General features: G+C 42.1%; 1 protein-coding gene across 5 annotated transcripts in view; it reads right to left on the bottom strand.

Moving 5' to 3' along the window:
• Positions 1–17,328, bottom strand: part of CYB5R4 (cytochrome b5 reductase 4) — a 218,152-nt gene that overhangs the window by 17,150 nt on the left and 183,674 nt on the right. For all 5 annotated transcript variants that reach the window (XM_089693117.1, XM_089693118.1, XM_089693119.1 and 2 more), the window contains one exon: positions 15,026–15,176. In XM_089693117.1, the coding sequence (XP_089549243.1) occupies positions 15,026–15,176 (151 nt within the window). The remainder of the gene's footprint in view (positions 1–15,025; positions 15,177–17,328) is intronic.

Below are 17,328 nucleotides of genomic sequence, written 5' to 3'. Positions count from 1 at the left end.
AATAGAACCCCATATATATGTGTAGGTTCGCCGTCGTAGAATGCAAAGAAAATGTGCTGGAACAGGGATGGGGAAGACTTTAAACAAGTATAGTATCTTAGGCAAGATGGACATTTTACCCACTGTGGTTCTCCCCATCCATGCCAGCGGTAGTGAAAACCATAAGGTGCATAAGGCTAGTAGGGGGAGTAAGCATTGGCAAATAGTTGTCAGAATATAAATCTAACAGGTTGGCCATCAGTTTAATGCCTAGATAGGGAATAGACTGGTGGGACCATGAGAATGGGAGAACCTGTTGCAAATGCGAAATCTCCTGAGGGGAAAGGGAGATATTCAGTACCATCAACTTTTGGGAGTTAACGTGTAGGCCGGAGATACGACCAAAGTCTTGTAGAAGCCGGAGTGAGGAGGGGGCGGAAGCCAGCGGAGAGGTAAAAAAGATGAGTACGTCATCCGCAAAAAGACAAAGTTTTTAGTGAGACCCACTTATCTCAAGTCCACATATATCAGGGTCTGCTCTGATCAAAAGGGCTAGAGGTTCAATAGCTAGGACGAAAAGCAATGGTGAAAGCAGACATCCTTGGTGAATACCTCGTGATATTGGGAAATAGGCTGATTTGTGGCCCAGGTAGCAAACACTAGCTGAAGGGTTGCAGTATAGAGAAGAGATCCAGGTTAAGAAGTGGATTCTGAAACCCCAACATGGCAGGATAAAATAGGACCATGTCAAAGGCTTTCTTAAAGTCCAGGGACAGGTAGCAAGTGGGGATTTTGTGGGTATAAGCGATGTGTGAAAGGAGGCCCACGCATCGCACATTGTCACCGGCTTTCCGCAAGGGAATAAAACCCACCTGATTGTTATGGATTAGAGAGCCTGTTATATTAACAAATAAACAGATTGTGCTAGTAAAAAAAAAAAAAAAGTGTCCAAAAATTATTTATATATAGTGAGTACCCGTGGTAAATAAATATATAAATATAAATCATATAAAGTCCCAAAAACAATTTTTTGCTGTTGATGATACAGTGTTCAAAACGAAATCCACCAAGTGTGTCCACCACCAAATAAAATGAATAACCTCACCAGAGCAATATGCTGATAATATTATAAATCACCATAAGCGCTTTCTGCACTAGGAGCAATGAACTGTAGACTGTTGAGACAAAGCTTGGCTTGAAAAATGATCTCCACTACCCTGGGAGCAATATTCTGCAGTAGAAACTAACTCTGTAGATCCACTTCATTCAAACACCACCTCTTCAATTAGGTATTGGGATAAGCACTCGGAATATAAAGAACAAAAGCTCATGGTGCAGTACCTCTAAAATCATTACTTTATTAAAAGCTCATCACACTAACAAAAAATAGTCTCGTCGCACATGCGCTGTACCGACCACTGGGAACGTGTTAACGTCACATCAATCAAGCCTCGCCCTACACGTTTCGTCATCGACGTCCTCACGGTCCTCCTGAGTCCATATTGGTAACTATAACTTTAATTTTTCTTTAGACAACGTATACTTGCCTTATATCTCCAGCTAAACTGTTTAGTCTGATAACGGCTATGGTTAGTACAGGAGTTGATGTGAAATAATTTTAACTGCAGCATAAATTAATTTAATTTCAATTCTCTGGGGGAAAGATTCTATTTTAAATATCCACAAATCTAATTTTAGCTTCAATCAATGGTTTAGCTGGGTATATATGACAAAGTACACCACTTAGTGTAACATTTGATCTTGACCTCAGATAAATTCTAAGCTGATTGGATTTTATGACATTCCAAACCAATTCATGCTAAGGTACACTTTGAACTTTGAATATCTGGTTGTGGTGAGATCACGTGGTCGATTTGCATAGCCATTTTCATATGTTACTGAGCTACTGACAGTTTCTTACACTGCATTTCTAGATAGCTGATTCTAATTGATTAATATTTGAAAATAATTGCTGGTTTGAATTTCTAACCATTATTTTTGATTAGATCATTTAACTGCTATTTTTAATTGTTCATTATTTAGCATCACCTATTATATTTCATTACCATTTTGCACTGATTTTTATTATTAATAAATATATATTTTTGCAAATTATTGCTTTTTATTTCATCTTCAAATTAGCGCAAATAAAGAATTCAGATTATCAGTTGATTTATGAACATTAATAGGTAATCTCCTTAATTCCAGATCCCTGCCAATTTTCATACATTATATACTGACTATTTTCTCAGAGCTAAAGTTCTGACAATTTACACATATAGCTTGCTTAAAGCACTAATACATCAATACATGAAATTGTGTAAATCAAAAATAATATAGAACATTTTGTCACTTAAGGGCAAGTCTGTTGCAAACTTAGGTGTCTTTTATACTGATAACAAGTTCAAACAGGTGCCATTGATACAGGTAATGAGTGCAGGACAGAGGAGCCTCTTAAAGAAGAAGGTACAGGTCTGTGAGAGCCAGAAATCTTGCTTGTTTGTAGGTGACCAAATACTTATTTTCCACCATAATTTGCAAATAAATTCTTTCCAAATCAGCCAATGTGATTGTCTGGATATTGTTTCTCATTTTGTCTCTCATAGTTGAGGTCTACCTATGATGCCAATTACAGGCCTCTCTCAGCTTTTTAAGTGGGAGAACTTGCACAATTGGTGGCTGACTAAATACTTTTTTGCCCCACTGTATACTAGAAGTTAAAATGTTTCTGGCAATGTCCTGTGTTCCTTGTGTGAAACATACCTACATGGGGAAGTGGAAGCAAATTCATAAAATTGTTCTGCACTCCTGTGATTAGTGGGCTAAAGTCTGCTGTTGGCTGACATCACTCAGCTGGTCCAGGCTCTGAAAAGATCCAGACCATCCCTTTCACCCAGAAGCCTGGACCAGCACCTGGCTCAGCCTACATACAGTGAGGAACAGAAGTATTTGAACACCCTGCGATTTTGCAAGTTCTCCCACTTAGAAATCATGGAGGGGTCTGAAATTCACATTGTAGATGCATTCCCACTCAGACAGAATTTAAAAAAAAAATTCAGGAAATCAAATTTATGATGTTTAAAGAATTTATTTGTCTTGCACTGCTGAACATAAGTATTTGAACACCTGAGAAAATCAGTGTTAATATTTGGTACAGAAGCCTTTGTTTGCAATTACAGAGGTCAAACGTTTCCTGTAGTTCTTGACCAGGTTTGCACACACTGCAACAGGGATTTTGGCCCACTCCTCCACACAGATCTCCTCTAGATCTGTCAGGTTTCGGGGCTGTCGTTGAGCAACACGGAGTTTCAGCTCCCTCCAAAGATGTTCTATTGGATTTAGGTCTGGAGACTGACTAGGCCACTCCAGAACCTTGATATGCTTCTTACGGAGCCACTCCTTGGTTATCCTGACTGTGTGTTTCGTGTCTTTGTCATGTTGGAAGACCCAGCCACGACCCATCTTCAATGCTCTGACTGAGGGAAGGAGGTTGTTGCTCAAAATCTCACAATAAATGGCCCCATTCATCTTCTCCTTAATACAGTGCAGTTGTCCTGTCCCCTTCACAGAAAAGCACCCCCAAAGCATGATGTTACCACCCCCATGCTTCACAGTAGGGATGGTGTTCTTGGGATGCAACTCATCCTTTTTCCTCCAAACACGACGAGTGAAGTTTAGACCAAAAAGTTCTACTTTGGTCTCATCTGACCACATGACTTTCTCCCATGCCTCCTCTGCATCATCCAGATGGTCATTGGCAAACTTCAGACGGGCCTGGACATGTGATGACTTGAGCAGGGGAACCTTCCGTGCAATGCAAGATTTGAAACCATGACGGCGTAGTGTTCAACCAACAGTGACCTTTGAAACTGTAGTCCTAGCTCTCTTCATGTCATTGACCAGCTCCTCCCTTGTAGTTCTGGGCTGATTCCTCACCTTTCTTATCATCAGTGATACCCCATGAGGTGAGATCTTGCATGGAGCCCCAGTCCGAGGGAGACTGACAGTCATCTTTAGCCTCTTCCATTTTCTAACATTTGCTCCAACAGTTGATCTATTTTCACCAAGCTGCTTGGCAATTGCCCCGTAGCCTTTTCCAGCCTTGTGGAGGTCCACAATTTTGTCTCTGGTGTCTTTTGACAGCTCTTTGGTCTTGCCCATGGTAGTAGTTGGCATCTGACTGACTGTGGGGTGGACAGGTGTCTTTAAAGAGCTCAGACAGGTGCTACTAAGTTAGATTAATGAGTGGAGTAGAGGTGGACTTTTTAAAGGCACAGTAACAGGTCTTTGAGAGACAGAATTCTTGCTGTTTCTTAGGTGTTCAAATACTTATGTTCAGCAGTGAAAGACAAATTCTTTAAAAATCATACAATGTGATTTCCTGAATTTTTTTTTTTAATTCTGTCTCTCAGAGTGGGAATGCACCTACAATGTGAATTTCAGACCCCTCCATGATTTCTAAGTGGGAGAACTTGCAAAATCGCAGGGTGTTCAAATACTTCTGTTCCTTACTGTAACATAGTTCTGCACTCCAGCGCTGGAGGGGCAGAGCAAAGAGCTGCAGAGCCGGCAGGGGACAGATGCAGTATTGAATCAATAATTCTGTTTTAAAAATAGCAGATTAAACATGCCATTTAACAATGCAGCTGTAAATCCTGTAATATAACCCCACCTCTTGGAAAACATATAAAACATATAGCTTTATGCTAGATGCAAGTCCTCCCAAGCTTAAAGTTGAACTCCAGGAAAAACAGAATTTTTTGTTACTTACAGTAAAATCCCTTTCTCTGAGTTCATTGACCGACAAAGCATCTTCATAATTCTTGACCAAAGAGGGTTTTATACCACCACCTACAGAAGTAGGATACTAGGAAGAAAAAGTTCAGCATCTCCTATGGGCAGTTCTCTTTGGAGATAAAACCCTCCTCTCTGCTATAGGCAATCCAGTTCACAACAAAGCAGGATCAGAAGCATAAACTCCAATAGAGGGTGGGTGCTGTGTCTGTCAATGAACTCAGAGAAAGGGAATTTATGGTGAGTAAGAAAAAAAATCCAGTTTTCTTTTGTGTTCATTGACGAACACAGCCTCTCCATAATTCTTGACCAAACGGAAGTTCTAAAGCAGTGCCACAAAGATGAATGGGCAAACAACCCAGGAAAACAACCATACAAATGTGCCAACACTCCAAACGAACCCAAAAGGTTCAAGGAAAAAAACCTTAAAACAGCAACCTGCAAAACTTTGTGGACAAAACAAGCATCTGAGGATGCCAAAACATCAGCCTTATAAAGTTAAGTAAAGGTGTGCACAGATGACCAGGTCGCCTCCGTGCAAACCTGAGAAACAGATGCCTGACGTCAAAAGGCCCAGGAGGCACTACTCGCCCTGGTGGAATGCACTGTAACAGGGAAAAGAGGTCCCTTTCCCCTAATGACATATGCTTGAACTATCATCTGCGGATTCCAAAGGGGAACGAGTGGCAGGGAAGACCACAGAACCTTTCCTCAGACCGTCCATAAGCACAAAAAATAGAGTTGGACTTCTATAAGGTGGTCATTGTGGATAGGTACACCCGAAACACATGGACACATCCAAGGAGTACAGAGATACCTCCTTAAGGTGCAAAGGGCAAGTGCACAAGGACAGCTGAACAATATCCTCATGCAGATGGAAATCTGACACCACGTTTGAGAGAAAAGGAGGAAGAACCACCTTATCCCTGTGCACAACCAGATGAGGTTTACAAGACAATGCTGCCAATTTGGACAACACGTGAAAAGATAGCAGCCAAGAATGCCACCTTCAGCAACAAAGTAAGTAGAGGAACATCCAAAATATTATTCTACTGTGGTTTCTGTAGAACCGATAAAACCAGGTTCAAGTCCCATTGTGTCAACAGAGATCACATTTGGGGAGGGGGGGTGCTACATGGCAAACCCCTGAAATAAAAATGCAAACAGCGAGTGTGTAGCCGAGAGACTTTGAAAGAACACCTCCAGGGCAGAAACCTGACCCTAAATAGTGCACCCAAGCCACCGAGAAGGATCAAGGAAAGACCCTCTAGGCCTCGCCCCAGCCAATATAAGCTCTCTGGGTGCAATGGTACAGTATATCTTCAGAAAAGTTGACTTATAAGCCTTCAACGTCGTGGGAATCACCGAGTTCAGTAACCCCCTCCCTGTTCATCAAAACCTAGCTCTCGATAGCCATCCCATCAAAGTCAGAGATGGTAAAACCAGGACGGTATCCTGGGACAGGCGGTCATCCTGAAGATGCACCACGTCGGCTTAACATGAGCGATGAGGCCAATCCGGAGCCACCAGGATGGCTGGAATCCTTTCAGCTTCTATTCTGCGTAGCAGATAAGGAATGAGCTTGAGAGGAGGAAAGGCGTAAATGAGATACTGTTCCACTGGCGCCACCAGTGCATCTGTCACATCTGCCAGAGGATCCCTCATTCTCACCATAAACCTCAGAACCTTCCGATTGAGGCAGGACGTCAACAGATCCATGTCTTGCATTCCTCAGCGGAGACAGAGCCCCCGGGTGTAGATACCATTTCCCCTGATTTAGAGACTGACGGCTGAGATAATCCACTGGCCAAATCTCAACACCGGGGATGTGCATGACGGACAGAGCTGGCATGTACTGTTCTGCACGAAATGTGAGCTTCCTCCAGTGCCGCACATCTTGAGCTGCCGTGGTGATTGACATAGGCTACTATGGTGGTGTTGTCTGACTGGATACTCAATGGTTGACTCTTAGGAGATCCGTCCAATGTGCCAGGGACATCTTGATCGCTCAAAACTCCAGGACACTGATGGGCAGTTGAGCTTCCTCAGAAGTCCAGCGACCTTGAGCCGAGTCTGATCCCAGGAATCCTGCCCAGCCCAACAGGTTGGCATCCATCATGACCATTGTCCAGTGAAGGTGAAGAAAGGACTTCTCGACCCTCAGAGATGGAGACCGCAGCCACCAGCGGAGAGAGGTCTAAGTGGATCTTGTTGTCTGGAGAAGCAGGTGACCTGTTCCATTTGGCCAGGATTTCCTTCTACAAGGTCTGCATGTGGAAATGGGCAAATGGGACAGTTTCTAAGATGGCCTCCTGCAGGACAGAAGTCACTGGACTGCAGCACTGAGCTTCTGGAGTTTTTGCACTGGGATAAACAACTTGGCCTGTTCCGAATTGAAAATCAGGCCCAGATACTCCAAACACCTGGATGGAGTGAAGGCCAACTTCTTGAGGTTCATGAGCCATCCAAAGTCCTGTAAAGAGCGCATGGTGACTTCCACACTGTCCCTCAATGCTGAGGCAGTCTCTGCGTGCAGGAGCAGATCATTCAGGTAGCCAATTAAGACAATTGCAAAAGAGCCAGGACTGGGCCAACACCTTGGTAAACATCCAAGTAATGGAGGTTAGGCCAAAGGGAATTGCCATAAAATGACAATGTGCTTTCTTGATCATGAAGCGTAAGAAACACTGCTATTCCTCGCAGATGGGTATGTACAGGTAGGCATCCTGGATGTCTACAGAAGCCAGGAAATGCAGAGAGGCTACCCCTAAGCAGAGAAATTCCATCTTTTGCATCCTCACAAAGACATTCAAAGCCTTTAAATCCAGAATCCGATAGACCCTGCCTTTCTGGGGAACTGTAAACAGACTAGAATAAAATGTCACTTTTCTGTGGATTGACCTTATTTGCAAAGGTAATTTCCTAATCAGGCAATTCAGAAAGTTGATGTTAATGCAAACAGCAAGCAATAATATTGCCCTGCTGCTGCAATTTCTAGAAAAAAAAGTTGAGCAATATGTTGCAAGAAACTTGTGATTTTAGAAAGTGTTAAATTATTTTTAGGTTGTAGAGACCACTAAAATACAAAGAAAGGACAGTAGCCATAAAAGGGGTAGAAGCTAAGTGCTAGCATTAAAGCAAACCTGACACCGCTTTGTATAGAAAACGGTTCAATTTAAGCAAATGCACATTTGATGTCTTTCTTAAACACAAGGTACAGCACTCAGCATACCTGATGATTACAAATGAGTGCACAGCAGGCCGCATTCATATAACATCAGGCCGTATTATAGTAAGCTGAAATAAGTGCTACCGAAGATGTAAAGCTGTATACAGCACATACAAAATATGATATTGCATGAAGAGCTGCACAAACACACTGACCAGAAAGAAAAGTCACTCACATTTCTATCTTCAAAGCCCAAGGACAATAGATCATAATAGTATGGAACAATGTAGTCTCACTTCAGTATTACCCTATTCAGTATATGTAAGAGTTAAGGTCACTGCAGAGAAGCAGTACAATAAGTGTGGAGAGAATTACATTGGATGGACATATCGATATAAATTCCCCTGTTCCCCCTCCCTGTAAGCGAGGATTGTTGTATGTAAGAAGAATACAACTGACTAGTGTGTGCAAAGGGATGGGTGACGTACACTCCCCACTCCTCTTCCACTCCACATTGTTTTCTAAGGAATTACATCCCTCAAAGAGAACAGACGTACAGTAACTGGATTTCAGAAATGTAAAAGGGATAGGATGACCCTGTTCAGTTACACAAAGCATAAATTTAAGCCAACTAATGGTATTGCTGAAGTCTTTAAAGGTAAGTGCATCACCCACGTGTGTTAACAAAGGAATGATTTTTAATTAAACCAAACATCCAAACCCTGAAAATCAACCCAGTACAGATTTCAGTCACTTCTTATTTCAAGTAAATTAGAAGGTATTTAAACAGTATTTTTTTAAAGGGTAAAAAAAGAAAAAGTTATATCTCCTTTGGTTTCTACAGAGACAGTGCTCTTTCATTTACAAGCTAAACCACAAACAGCTGCTGGAATCATTGCAGTGTCAGATTCAAAGCTTGAAAATTCTATACTAAATGAAAAAAATTTTTTTTTTTAATTGATACATTACATTTGTTAGCAAGACAAGCTAACTCTGCTTAATGGTTATATGAAGTGAACCTGTCACGTGGGAATATTGTGGGCGGCTACTGCTGGTCTCCTGAAAATGCTAGTTGCTTGGCCCGATTTGGCTTAAGTGCCTTGAATCAAAAACCCAGAACAAGTATGATTTAAATGAGTGACAGGAAATTGGCAGACCTCCTGATTTCTATACTTATTCTGTAAGGCAAAGTAGACAGCAGTGATGCTAAAGAACCAACTAACATTCCCAAAAAAGAGTTCATGAATGACAGCCTCCATGATCCTTTTCTAACAGTTTCTCTTTAAGCTGAATTTAAAGTATATTTAAACCCCACACCTTGTAAAACAAGACCTTTTTTCCCCAATTTATTTAAGTGATCCCTTACCCTCTGTTCTCATCTGCATAAGGAGCTCAGAGAGCTAGGGGAGAAGAAACCGCAGTACATTAAGCTTCCCAGTGAATGGCTGTGCAGGAGGAGGGGGGCAGCGAACATCTGATCATTGGAGGACAGCAGGCTGAGTTCTCAAAACAGCTAGAGAATTTGGGAGAGTCAAACGTTACCTTGGATTCCACATTGGATAGGCGCTATGCTCGGGGGGAGGCCCCTTCTCACGACTTAGTGCTAGAGGAATGTATGCACTCTTTCTTGCAGACGGCGGGGCTGGTGGATGTCTGGAGGGAACTTCACCCAACTGAGCGTGACTTTACATTCTATTCCAACCCTCATGACAGTTTTTTGTTAAATTGATTATATATTCATGCATGTTCAGCAGCTTCCCTTGGTTAGGCGGATAGCTATTCCCTCCTCGCCCTGGTCGGACCATGATCCCCTGGTACTCCTCCTGGCCCTCTCTGGGTCGGTATGGTGCCCCTTTCACGGGCGCATTAATGATTCTTTATTGACCACTCAATACTGCCTGCCAACAAATAGAATCTTTCTTACTCACATACTTCATGGAAAACTCGGGATCTGTCTCTTCGGCAGTGCCCCTGTGGGAGGCGCATAAAGCCATGGTGCGGGGTCATGTTATACAGCTGGGGCGGTTTGGAAGCGGGAGCGCCGACTTTTGGAGTTTCATTCTCTACTGGCCTCTGCGGATGCTTGCTGGAAGTCATTCCCATCCGTGGACCATAAACGCGCACGGGACGCTCTGGACCTAGTTGGACCTACTCGCCTCTTTAGAGGCGGAATGGGCCCTGCGTTGGACCAAACACAAATTTTATTCCTGTGCTAATAAGCCGGGACCGATGCTGGATAGGAAACTCAATTCTGTGGGGAAACCAATCCGATTGCGACTCCCTGCAGATGGTTGTACTTCTAATTCCCAGCAGATTGTCTCCCGCTTCGCAGACTTCCTTTTGCGCCTCTACGCTAAACCAGATCCCTTCCCTGTGGCTCAGGCAAAGGCATTCTTCCAAGACCTCCAACTTCCTAGATTATCCGAGGTAGCGCAGATGGCCCTCAACACTGGTGTCACCGTATCGGAAGTGATCCAAGCTATCAAATCTCTATGGTCCACCACGGCCCCAGGTCCTGACGGCTTTTCCGGCCTCTATTATGAGAAATTTGCAGGCCTGTTAGCGCCCTCCTTGGCTGACTATTTTAATGAGTTACGACAGGGCTCTTTGCCCTCTCTGGATGCGCTTATAGCTCATATCTCCATGATTCCTAAAACGACCGATGATGTGCAGGAACTGCAAGCCTTCCGGCCCATTTCTCTTCTTAATGAAGACCTGAAGATATTGGGCAAGATTCTTAATTTTCGTATCAATAAATATTTGCGTAGTCTGGTCCACAGGGATCAAGTAGGTTTCGTCCCTGGGAGGCAGGCGGGTGATAACGTTCGTAAGGTGGTCCATCTTATACATTGTCTACAACAGCGGAAAATTCCAGGATTCTTACTGTCCTTAGGCATATATAAAGCCTTTGATTCTCTGTCTTGGGAATATCTGCGGTTTGTGTTGTCTCGTTGGTGTTTTGGGGATTCTATTCTTTCTTGTATTCAAGCCTTGTATTCTTCCCCTTCGGCTCCGTTAAACATGCTGGGTATTTCTCAGATCCCTTTCCTGTTTGGCGAGGGATGAGACAGGGCTGCCCCCAGTCCCCGACGCTGTTTGTCCTGGTGCTTGAGCCCCTGGCTTTGGCGCTCTGGACTGATTGTAATGTATCGGGGGATCCATACGTGGGACAGGAGTTCAAGTTGAACCTTTTTGCAGACGATGCCCTCTTGACGCTCACTAGTCCCCTGATGACGCTTCCAAATTTGCAACAGGTTCTTGAGCGCTTCTCTTTGATTTCAGGTCTCCGTATTAATTTGGATAAGACTGTCGCGCTTAATATTACTTTGGCTTCAGATTTGGTTTCACGCCTACAGTCCCACTTCCCTTACAAATGGGCTTCTTCTTCTCTTGAATACCTAGGCATTCGCTTGACCCCCACCTATGACTCACTGTTTGCTGCAAATTATTATCCATTGCTTCGCTCTGTGTCCTCTCTTATGCACTCCTGGCAATTTCCGCACCTGTCTTGGATAGGGCAGGTTAATTCAGTGAAAATGACCATCTTGCCGAAATTGTTATACTATTTTCGCACCCTCCCAGTGTGGGTTCCTCCTCATTCTGTTCGGTTGATTCAGGCAAAGATTATGCGTTTTATCTGGGCCGATAAACACCCCAGAGTCTCCAAAACTACACTTTTTGTTCATAGACTCCAGGGTGGTCTTGGGGTACCTAATGTAACTAAGTATTATCAGGCGAGCCAGATTGCCCCGCTGTCTATGTTGCATGCTTCCTCAGACGTTCATCTCTGGATACAGCTAGAATTACCTAATTGTGCCCCTATTGCGATATCGACGCTTCTATGGCTTCCCCTTGCCCTGCACCCTACGGCACTGAGTCCGATTATGCTCCATGGCTTACAAGTGTGGGACTCGGTACGTTACTCCAGTGGCCTGATGTCACCTTTCTTGCCTTTGCTCCCAATTACTAACAACTCTCTCTTCCCACTGGGTTTAGATCAACCAAGGGTGTTTTCTTGGTGGATGGCCAATGGTTTTTTGCAGGTGTGACACTTTTTACCTTCTCGGTCCTTCCCTACCTGGAATTTTCTTCGGGAATCACGGGATGTCCCTCCGGCGAAATTTTTTCGTTACCTTCAATTGTGGCATTGGCTGATCTCATTGCAGGGCACTTCTACTTTCCCGTACCAGAAATCTGCCTTTGAACTGCTTTGCCAACAGCGTACAGGCGCCCCGGGCCTAATTTCCATTCTTTATGCAGCTTTGAACAGGCGCACGACACATACTTCTCTTTCATATGTTGTTCAGTGGGAGCGCGACCTTGGGGCAGACGTGGATCTGGAGGACTGGAATAGGGCCTGGTCGCTTATAGCTAAATGTTCATTTAATACGACCACGCTGGAGGTGGCATACAAACTATTGTTTCATTGGTATTGGGTTCCGCTTCGTTTGGCCCAGGCGCGCCATGGTTGCAATATGCCTTTCCCACGCTCCCCCCGGCTAGTCTGGGGATGTGATGTTGTTCGGCATTGGCGTTCTTGGATCCCTGCTCTTGGCTTTGTTATATTTTTTCTTTAGTACTCCTCCTTCCTTTTCTTTTTGTTTGTTTTTGGTGTGGCAGTGGATAGCTGCCTTTAGTTTGAGTTACTATCAGTGTTATATTAATGTTTTATGTAAGTGCCATTGATAGCCCCTGAGTGGCCATACCTTTTGCTCTGTTGGTGTTAGAGCACTGATTTTTCTAATTTTCTAATTTTGTTATGTGCAATTGATAGCCCTTGCGTGGGCGTGATTTGTCGCTCCTTAGTTTAACTGTTACAAATTAATAAAAACCATTGAAATACAAAACAGCTTGAGAACTGACCATGCTGTGCGCTCATGCATGGTCAGTTTTTAATGGGGAAGCAGAGTGACTGGCAGGAACACCAGGGATTTCACACAAAGGAAGCAATACAAAGAACAGGATACTTTTTCAACCAAATACATGGTACAGCAGGCACATATCAGGAATACGAAATGTTGGGTTTACATTTTCTTTAATAACTTAAAATGGATAATGTCACTCCACTGTGCCTACAGCAATAAAGAAAAGGTAGACCAAACAAAATAGCAACAAGAAATACTAACACCTTGTCACTGTGTGACATTTGAATCTTTAAAGTGTTCCTGCATTGGTATAAACATTAAAGTCTAGATGAAATCAAGGAAATAGAAACACAGTCAGATAGCCCATTGTCAGCTCAGTCAGAAACACTATTGTACTAATCAGCTCCAATTTATTAGTGTCACCAGTTGTGCATGGTGTCTAAGTATGATGGCACAATTTAATAGGTACCAGACTGATAAGTAACAGGGTGTGGTCAGTAATCATCTTTTGGTTCTAACACCCCCTTTCTCTGCAATATATTTGGCTGTTACTCAGCTATACCAGAATGAAGCACTAGTGATATAGACAGGAACTTGCATTTTTGCATCTTCACTGAGAGAAAAAGGTATTTTAATCTGAAATTATTACATGTGGTGGTGGTGGTGGTGGTGGGGGGGGGCAGGAAGATAAAAAAAAGACATTAAATTGGGCTTTAATATAATGTCCCTCAAATGTAATAGCAGACACCTCTAACAGCCTGCATGGAGTTCCATCTTTTTTCTAAAGCATCCAAGTGGCCCTCATGTGCGTGTTACTATGCAAATCTAGATTTCATCTAGAATTTGTCACCTGGGTGTGTAAAGAAGGCTTTAGCAAGGTGCCAACCTTCCTATTGATAATGAGATTTGCATCAGATTAGGATAGTGTGTCCCAGTGTTCAGGAGGCACAGGATACTTCAGGACAATGCTAGAACTGACCACTTTTTGGATCACAGCAACTATACTATGCGCCAGTGCAGGCCATGCCTTTCATCACCAAGATGCACACAGAACCTGTTTTCTGCATTGTAAAATAGACTATGCTCTAGATCAGAGGTCTCCAAACTTTTCAAACAAAGGTCCAGTATACTGTCCCTTAGACTTTAGGAGGGCCGAATTAGGGCCAGCGAGGCTGGAAAATGTCCTGGTCCCGGCATCATTGAGAATAAACATGGCCGCAGGATTGATGGTCAGAAGGAGGAGTATAGCTCCATCATTGGTAGTAGTGGGAAGAATAGTGCCCCATTATTGGTTTCAATAGAAGAAGTACTGCTTCATTGTTGGTCTCAGTGGGAGGAATAGTGCCCTAAGGGCCAGATAAAGGGTAGCAAAAGGCCACATCCAGCCCTCAGGATGCAGTTTGGAGACCCCTGATCTAGAATAACAGGGATGCCAAGGGCAAAACACAGCTTCCCACATATCACCCTGTTCACTGCCAGCAACTCCTTTGCTTGTATAATAAAAGGTCTAAAGCTGCTACTCTGCCTACCAGTGAAAAGGCCAGTTGAGTTCTATTTTTTTCTGTCCTAAAAACATTTTGTGACATTTTCTTCATGGATTACTGTACTGTGTGTTTACAATACCCCGACAGTAGCCAAACATGTAAAGCTGACCTGTGAAAAAAGTAAGGAGTCCGTTTGTCCTTGTCTTCTAGCTGTCATCTGTAGATGTACTTACACAGAGTGGATGAGGTGTCTCTACCCACCTCTCTGGTTCCTGTTCTTGCTAGTGTGATAGTAATAAGGCTAGCATGTTGATTAGGTAATTGAAGGGGTGGTACAAGACTGCTGGCCTATGAAGGCAGAAAGTATAAACATGACCTTTGTTTCTCCTGCTTTCATGCAAGATTAATTTCCGTTATTTCAAACAGGATGCATAATCCAAGCAGTGATTGTTGGTTTGAGATGTCACAGATAGAAAAAAAACTGCATACATCAAGAAGTCCCTATTAAAGATGTGAAAAATGTTTTTGTCTCACGACTCTTCTAAACTGAAATTTTATGGTTTTATACAAACTAGCAGCATATGAAAGGTTATCTGTGCACCTTTACGCAACTCAAAAACATCCTAAACATACCATTGATTTTTTAACCTAAACATTAAACTACAAATACCTAGTCCAAACACTTATATATACTTTATGAATAAAATGTATACATTGTGAAATTTAAAAATTACCTGAGTGTGTTGGAGCTATGTAAAACATGATTCAGTAGTTTTACAGTTGGTGTGAAACCAGTGCCAGCTACCAGAAGGAAAATATCCTCAATGTCATCAACTTGGGAGGTCTTAAAATATCCATGTGGGTTGCTTATTAAGATGTTGTCACCTGCATCAAAAAAGAGAACATTAACATGAACAGAGATATTAAATAATGTATAGTTCTAGGATCCTTTAAGAATGTACCCTCTAGAACTGAAAATAATATTTCATGCGTCATGTGCAATTGTAAAAAATATTTTACGCTGTTGCATGGTTCTGGTCTCCGCTGACCTTGTTCAGGCCGTCTATGTAAAAAGACAAAAGAGCAACTAAAGTAAAAAAAAAAAAGATCCCAACAATACGTCAGATGTTCTGAATGACATTTGCATTCATTGTGTGAGCATCAAAAACTCAAGTAAGCCAGCAAAATGTCTTTCTGAATATTAAAGTAAAACTCCTACAAAAGAATACACAATTTTAGAGTACTGTAAACAGAACAAAAATTAATAGTTAAAAAAATAGTTTTCCCCTTACTTTGCTAATTTTTTCCCTACTCTATGCACAACCTATTTACTTTATTGCAGTTACTATGGCTTGTAGTTGGACTTGGAACCTTGGGTGATTGTACTGCAACTAAACTGAATAACTCAACTTCAATGACAAGAGGAATGTAAGGGGGGTTTGATCACCTTGTACAGTCATGGCCAAAAATATTGCAACCCCTGCATTTGTCAGATAATACACCACTTCACCCAGAAAATTGTTGCAATTAGAAATGTTTAGGTATTCTAAGGTTTATTTCTTTTGTTTGTATTGGTATGACACAAAAAAGTGGAGAAAAAAGCCAAATCTGACACATTCCATGCAAAACCCCAAAAATGGACTGAATTATTGACACCCTCAATTTAATATTTGGAAGCACACCTCTTAGAAAAGAAAACTGAAATCAATAGTTTCCTGTAACCATCAATGAGTTTCTAACACCTCTCTACTGGAATTTTGGACCACTCTTTCACCAACTGCTCCAGGTCTCTCAGATTGGAAGGGTTCCTTTTCCCAACTGCTGTTTTGAGATCTCTCCACAGGTGCTCTATGGGATTGAAATCTGGACTCATTGTTGGCCAGTTCAGTACTCTCCAGCACTTTGTCTTAAAAAGCACCAAGAAATGGTTTGACGTGTGCTTTCGGTCATTGTCCTGCTGTAAGCTCCATGACCTCTGGCGGAGACCCAACTTTCTGACACTGGGCCCTACATTGCACCCCAGAATTCTTTGGCAGTCTTCAGATAAATAATTCCTTGCACACAATCAAGACATCCAGTGCCTGAAACAGCAAAGCAACCCCAGAACATCAGTGAACCTCTACTATGTTTGACTGAAGGGACTGTATTCTTTTCTATTCTTCAACAGTAGAATGATGGGCTTTACCTAAAAGCTGTAATTATGTTTCATTTGTATAGAGCACATTCTCCCAAAAGATTTTGGCTTCCTCAGGTAAGTTTCAGCAAACTCCAAACTGTGTGGGGTCCTCCTCAGTTCCCTACCATAGCGTCCCTTTTCATTCAGATTGTGACGTATAGTGCGTGCTAACACAGTTTTACCCTGTGCCTGAATGTCAGCTTGAATTTGTCTGGAAGCTGATCAAGGTCCTTTATCCACCATTTAATAAAAAACCTTTGTTGCAATCTTTGATCAAGCTTTTCTCTTTCGTCCATGTCCAGGTAGATTAGATATTTTGCCATGGACTGTAAACTTCCTGACAATGTTTCCAAAGTGGACACAAGAACATTAAGATCAGTTAATTGATACAGATGAGTTTAATTACAAATTACATAAGCATCACAAACTTGGAATGTAATTATTTCTTACAATTTTGAGAAGATGCCAATAATTTTTTCCAGTCCATTTTTGGGGGTTTTCATGGAATGTGTCAGATTTCACTTTTTGTTCCTTCACTTTTTTGTGTCATACCAATACAAACAAAAGCAATAAACATGAGACTGCCTAAACAATTGTAATTGCAACAATTTTCTGAGCAAAGTAGTGCATTAACTAACAGAAATGCAGAACAGAAGTGCCAATATTTTTGGCCATGACTGTATAAATACATGTTTTACAAAAGTGCAGCGCTATAATACGTATATATGAATTGTGAGTAGCTAATCTATCATCTTATAGTGTCCATATATAAAAACAAAATTAAAAAAGTGCAATCAATAAAAAAAAGTGTAAATACATAAATGGTCCATATATTAAACTTAGTGCAAAGGTGTTTGTTCA

Source organism: Staurois parvus, unplaced genomic scaffold (assembly GCF_062004578.1).
Source record: "Staurois parvus isolate SC_StPar_1 unplaced genomic scaffold, SC_StPar_1.0 ptg000613l, whole genome shotgun sequence".
NCBI lineage: Eukaryota > Metazoa > Chordata > Amphibia > Anura > Ranidae > Staurois > Staurois parvus.
The sequence above is the reverse complement of the archived record's forward strand: the minus strand, read 5'-3'. Positions and strand labels throughout refer to the sequence as shown.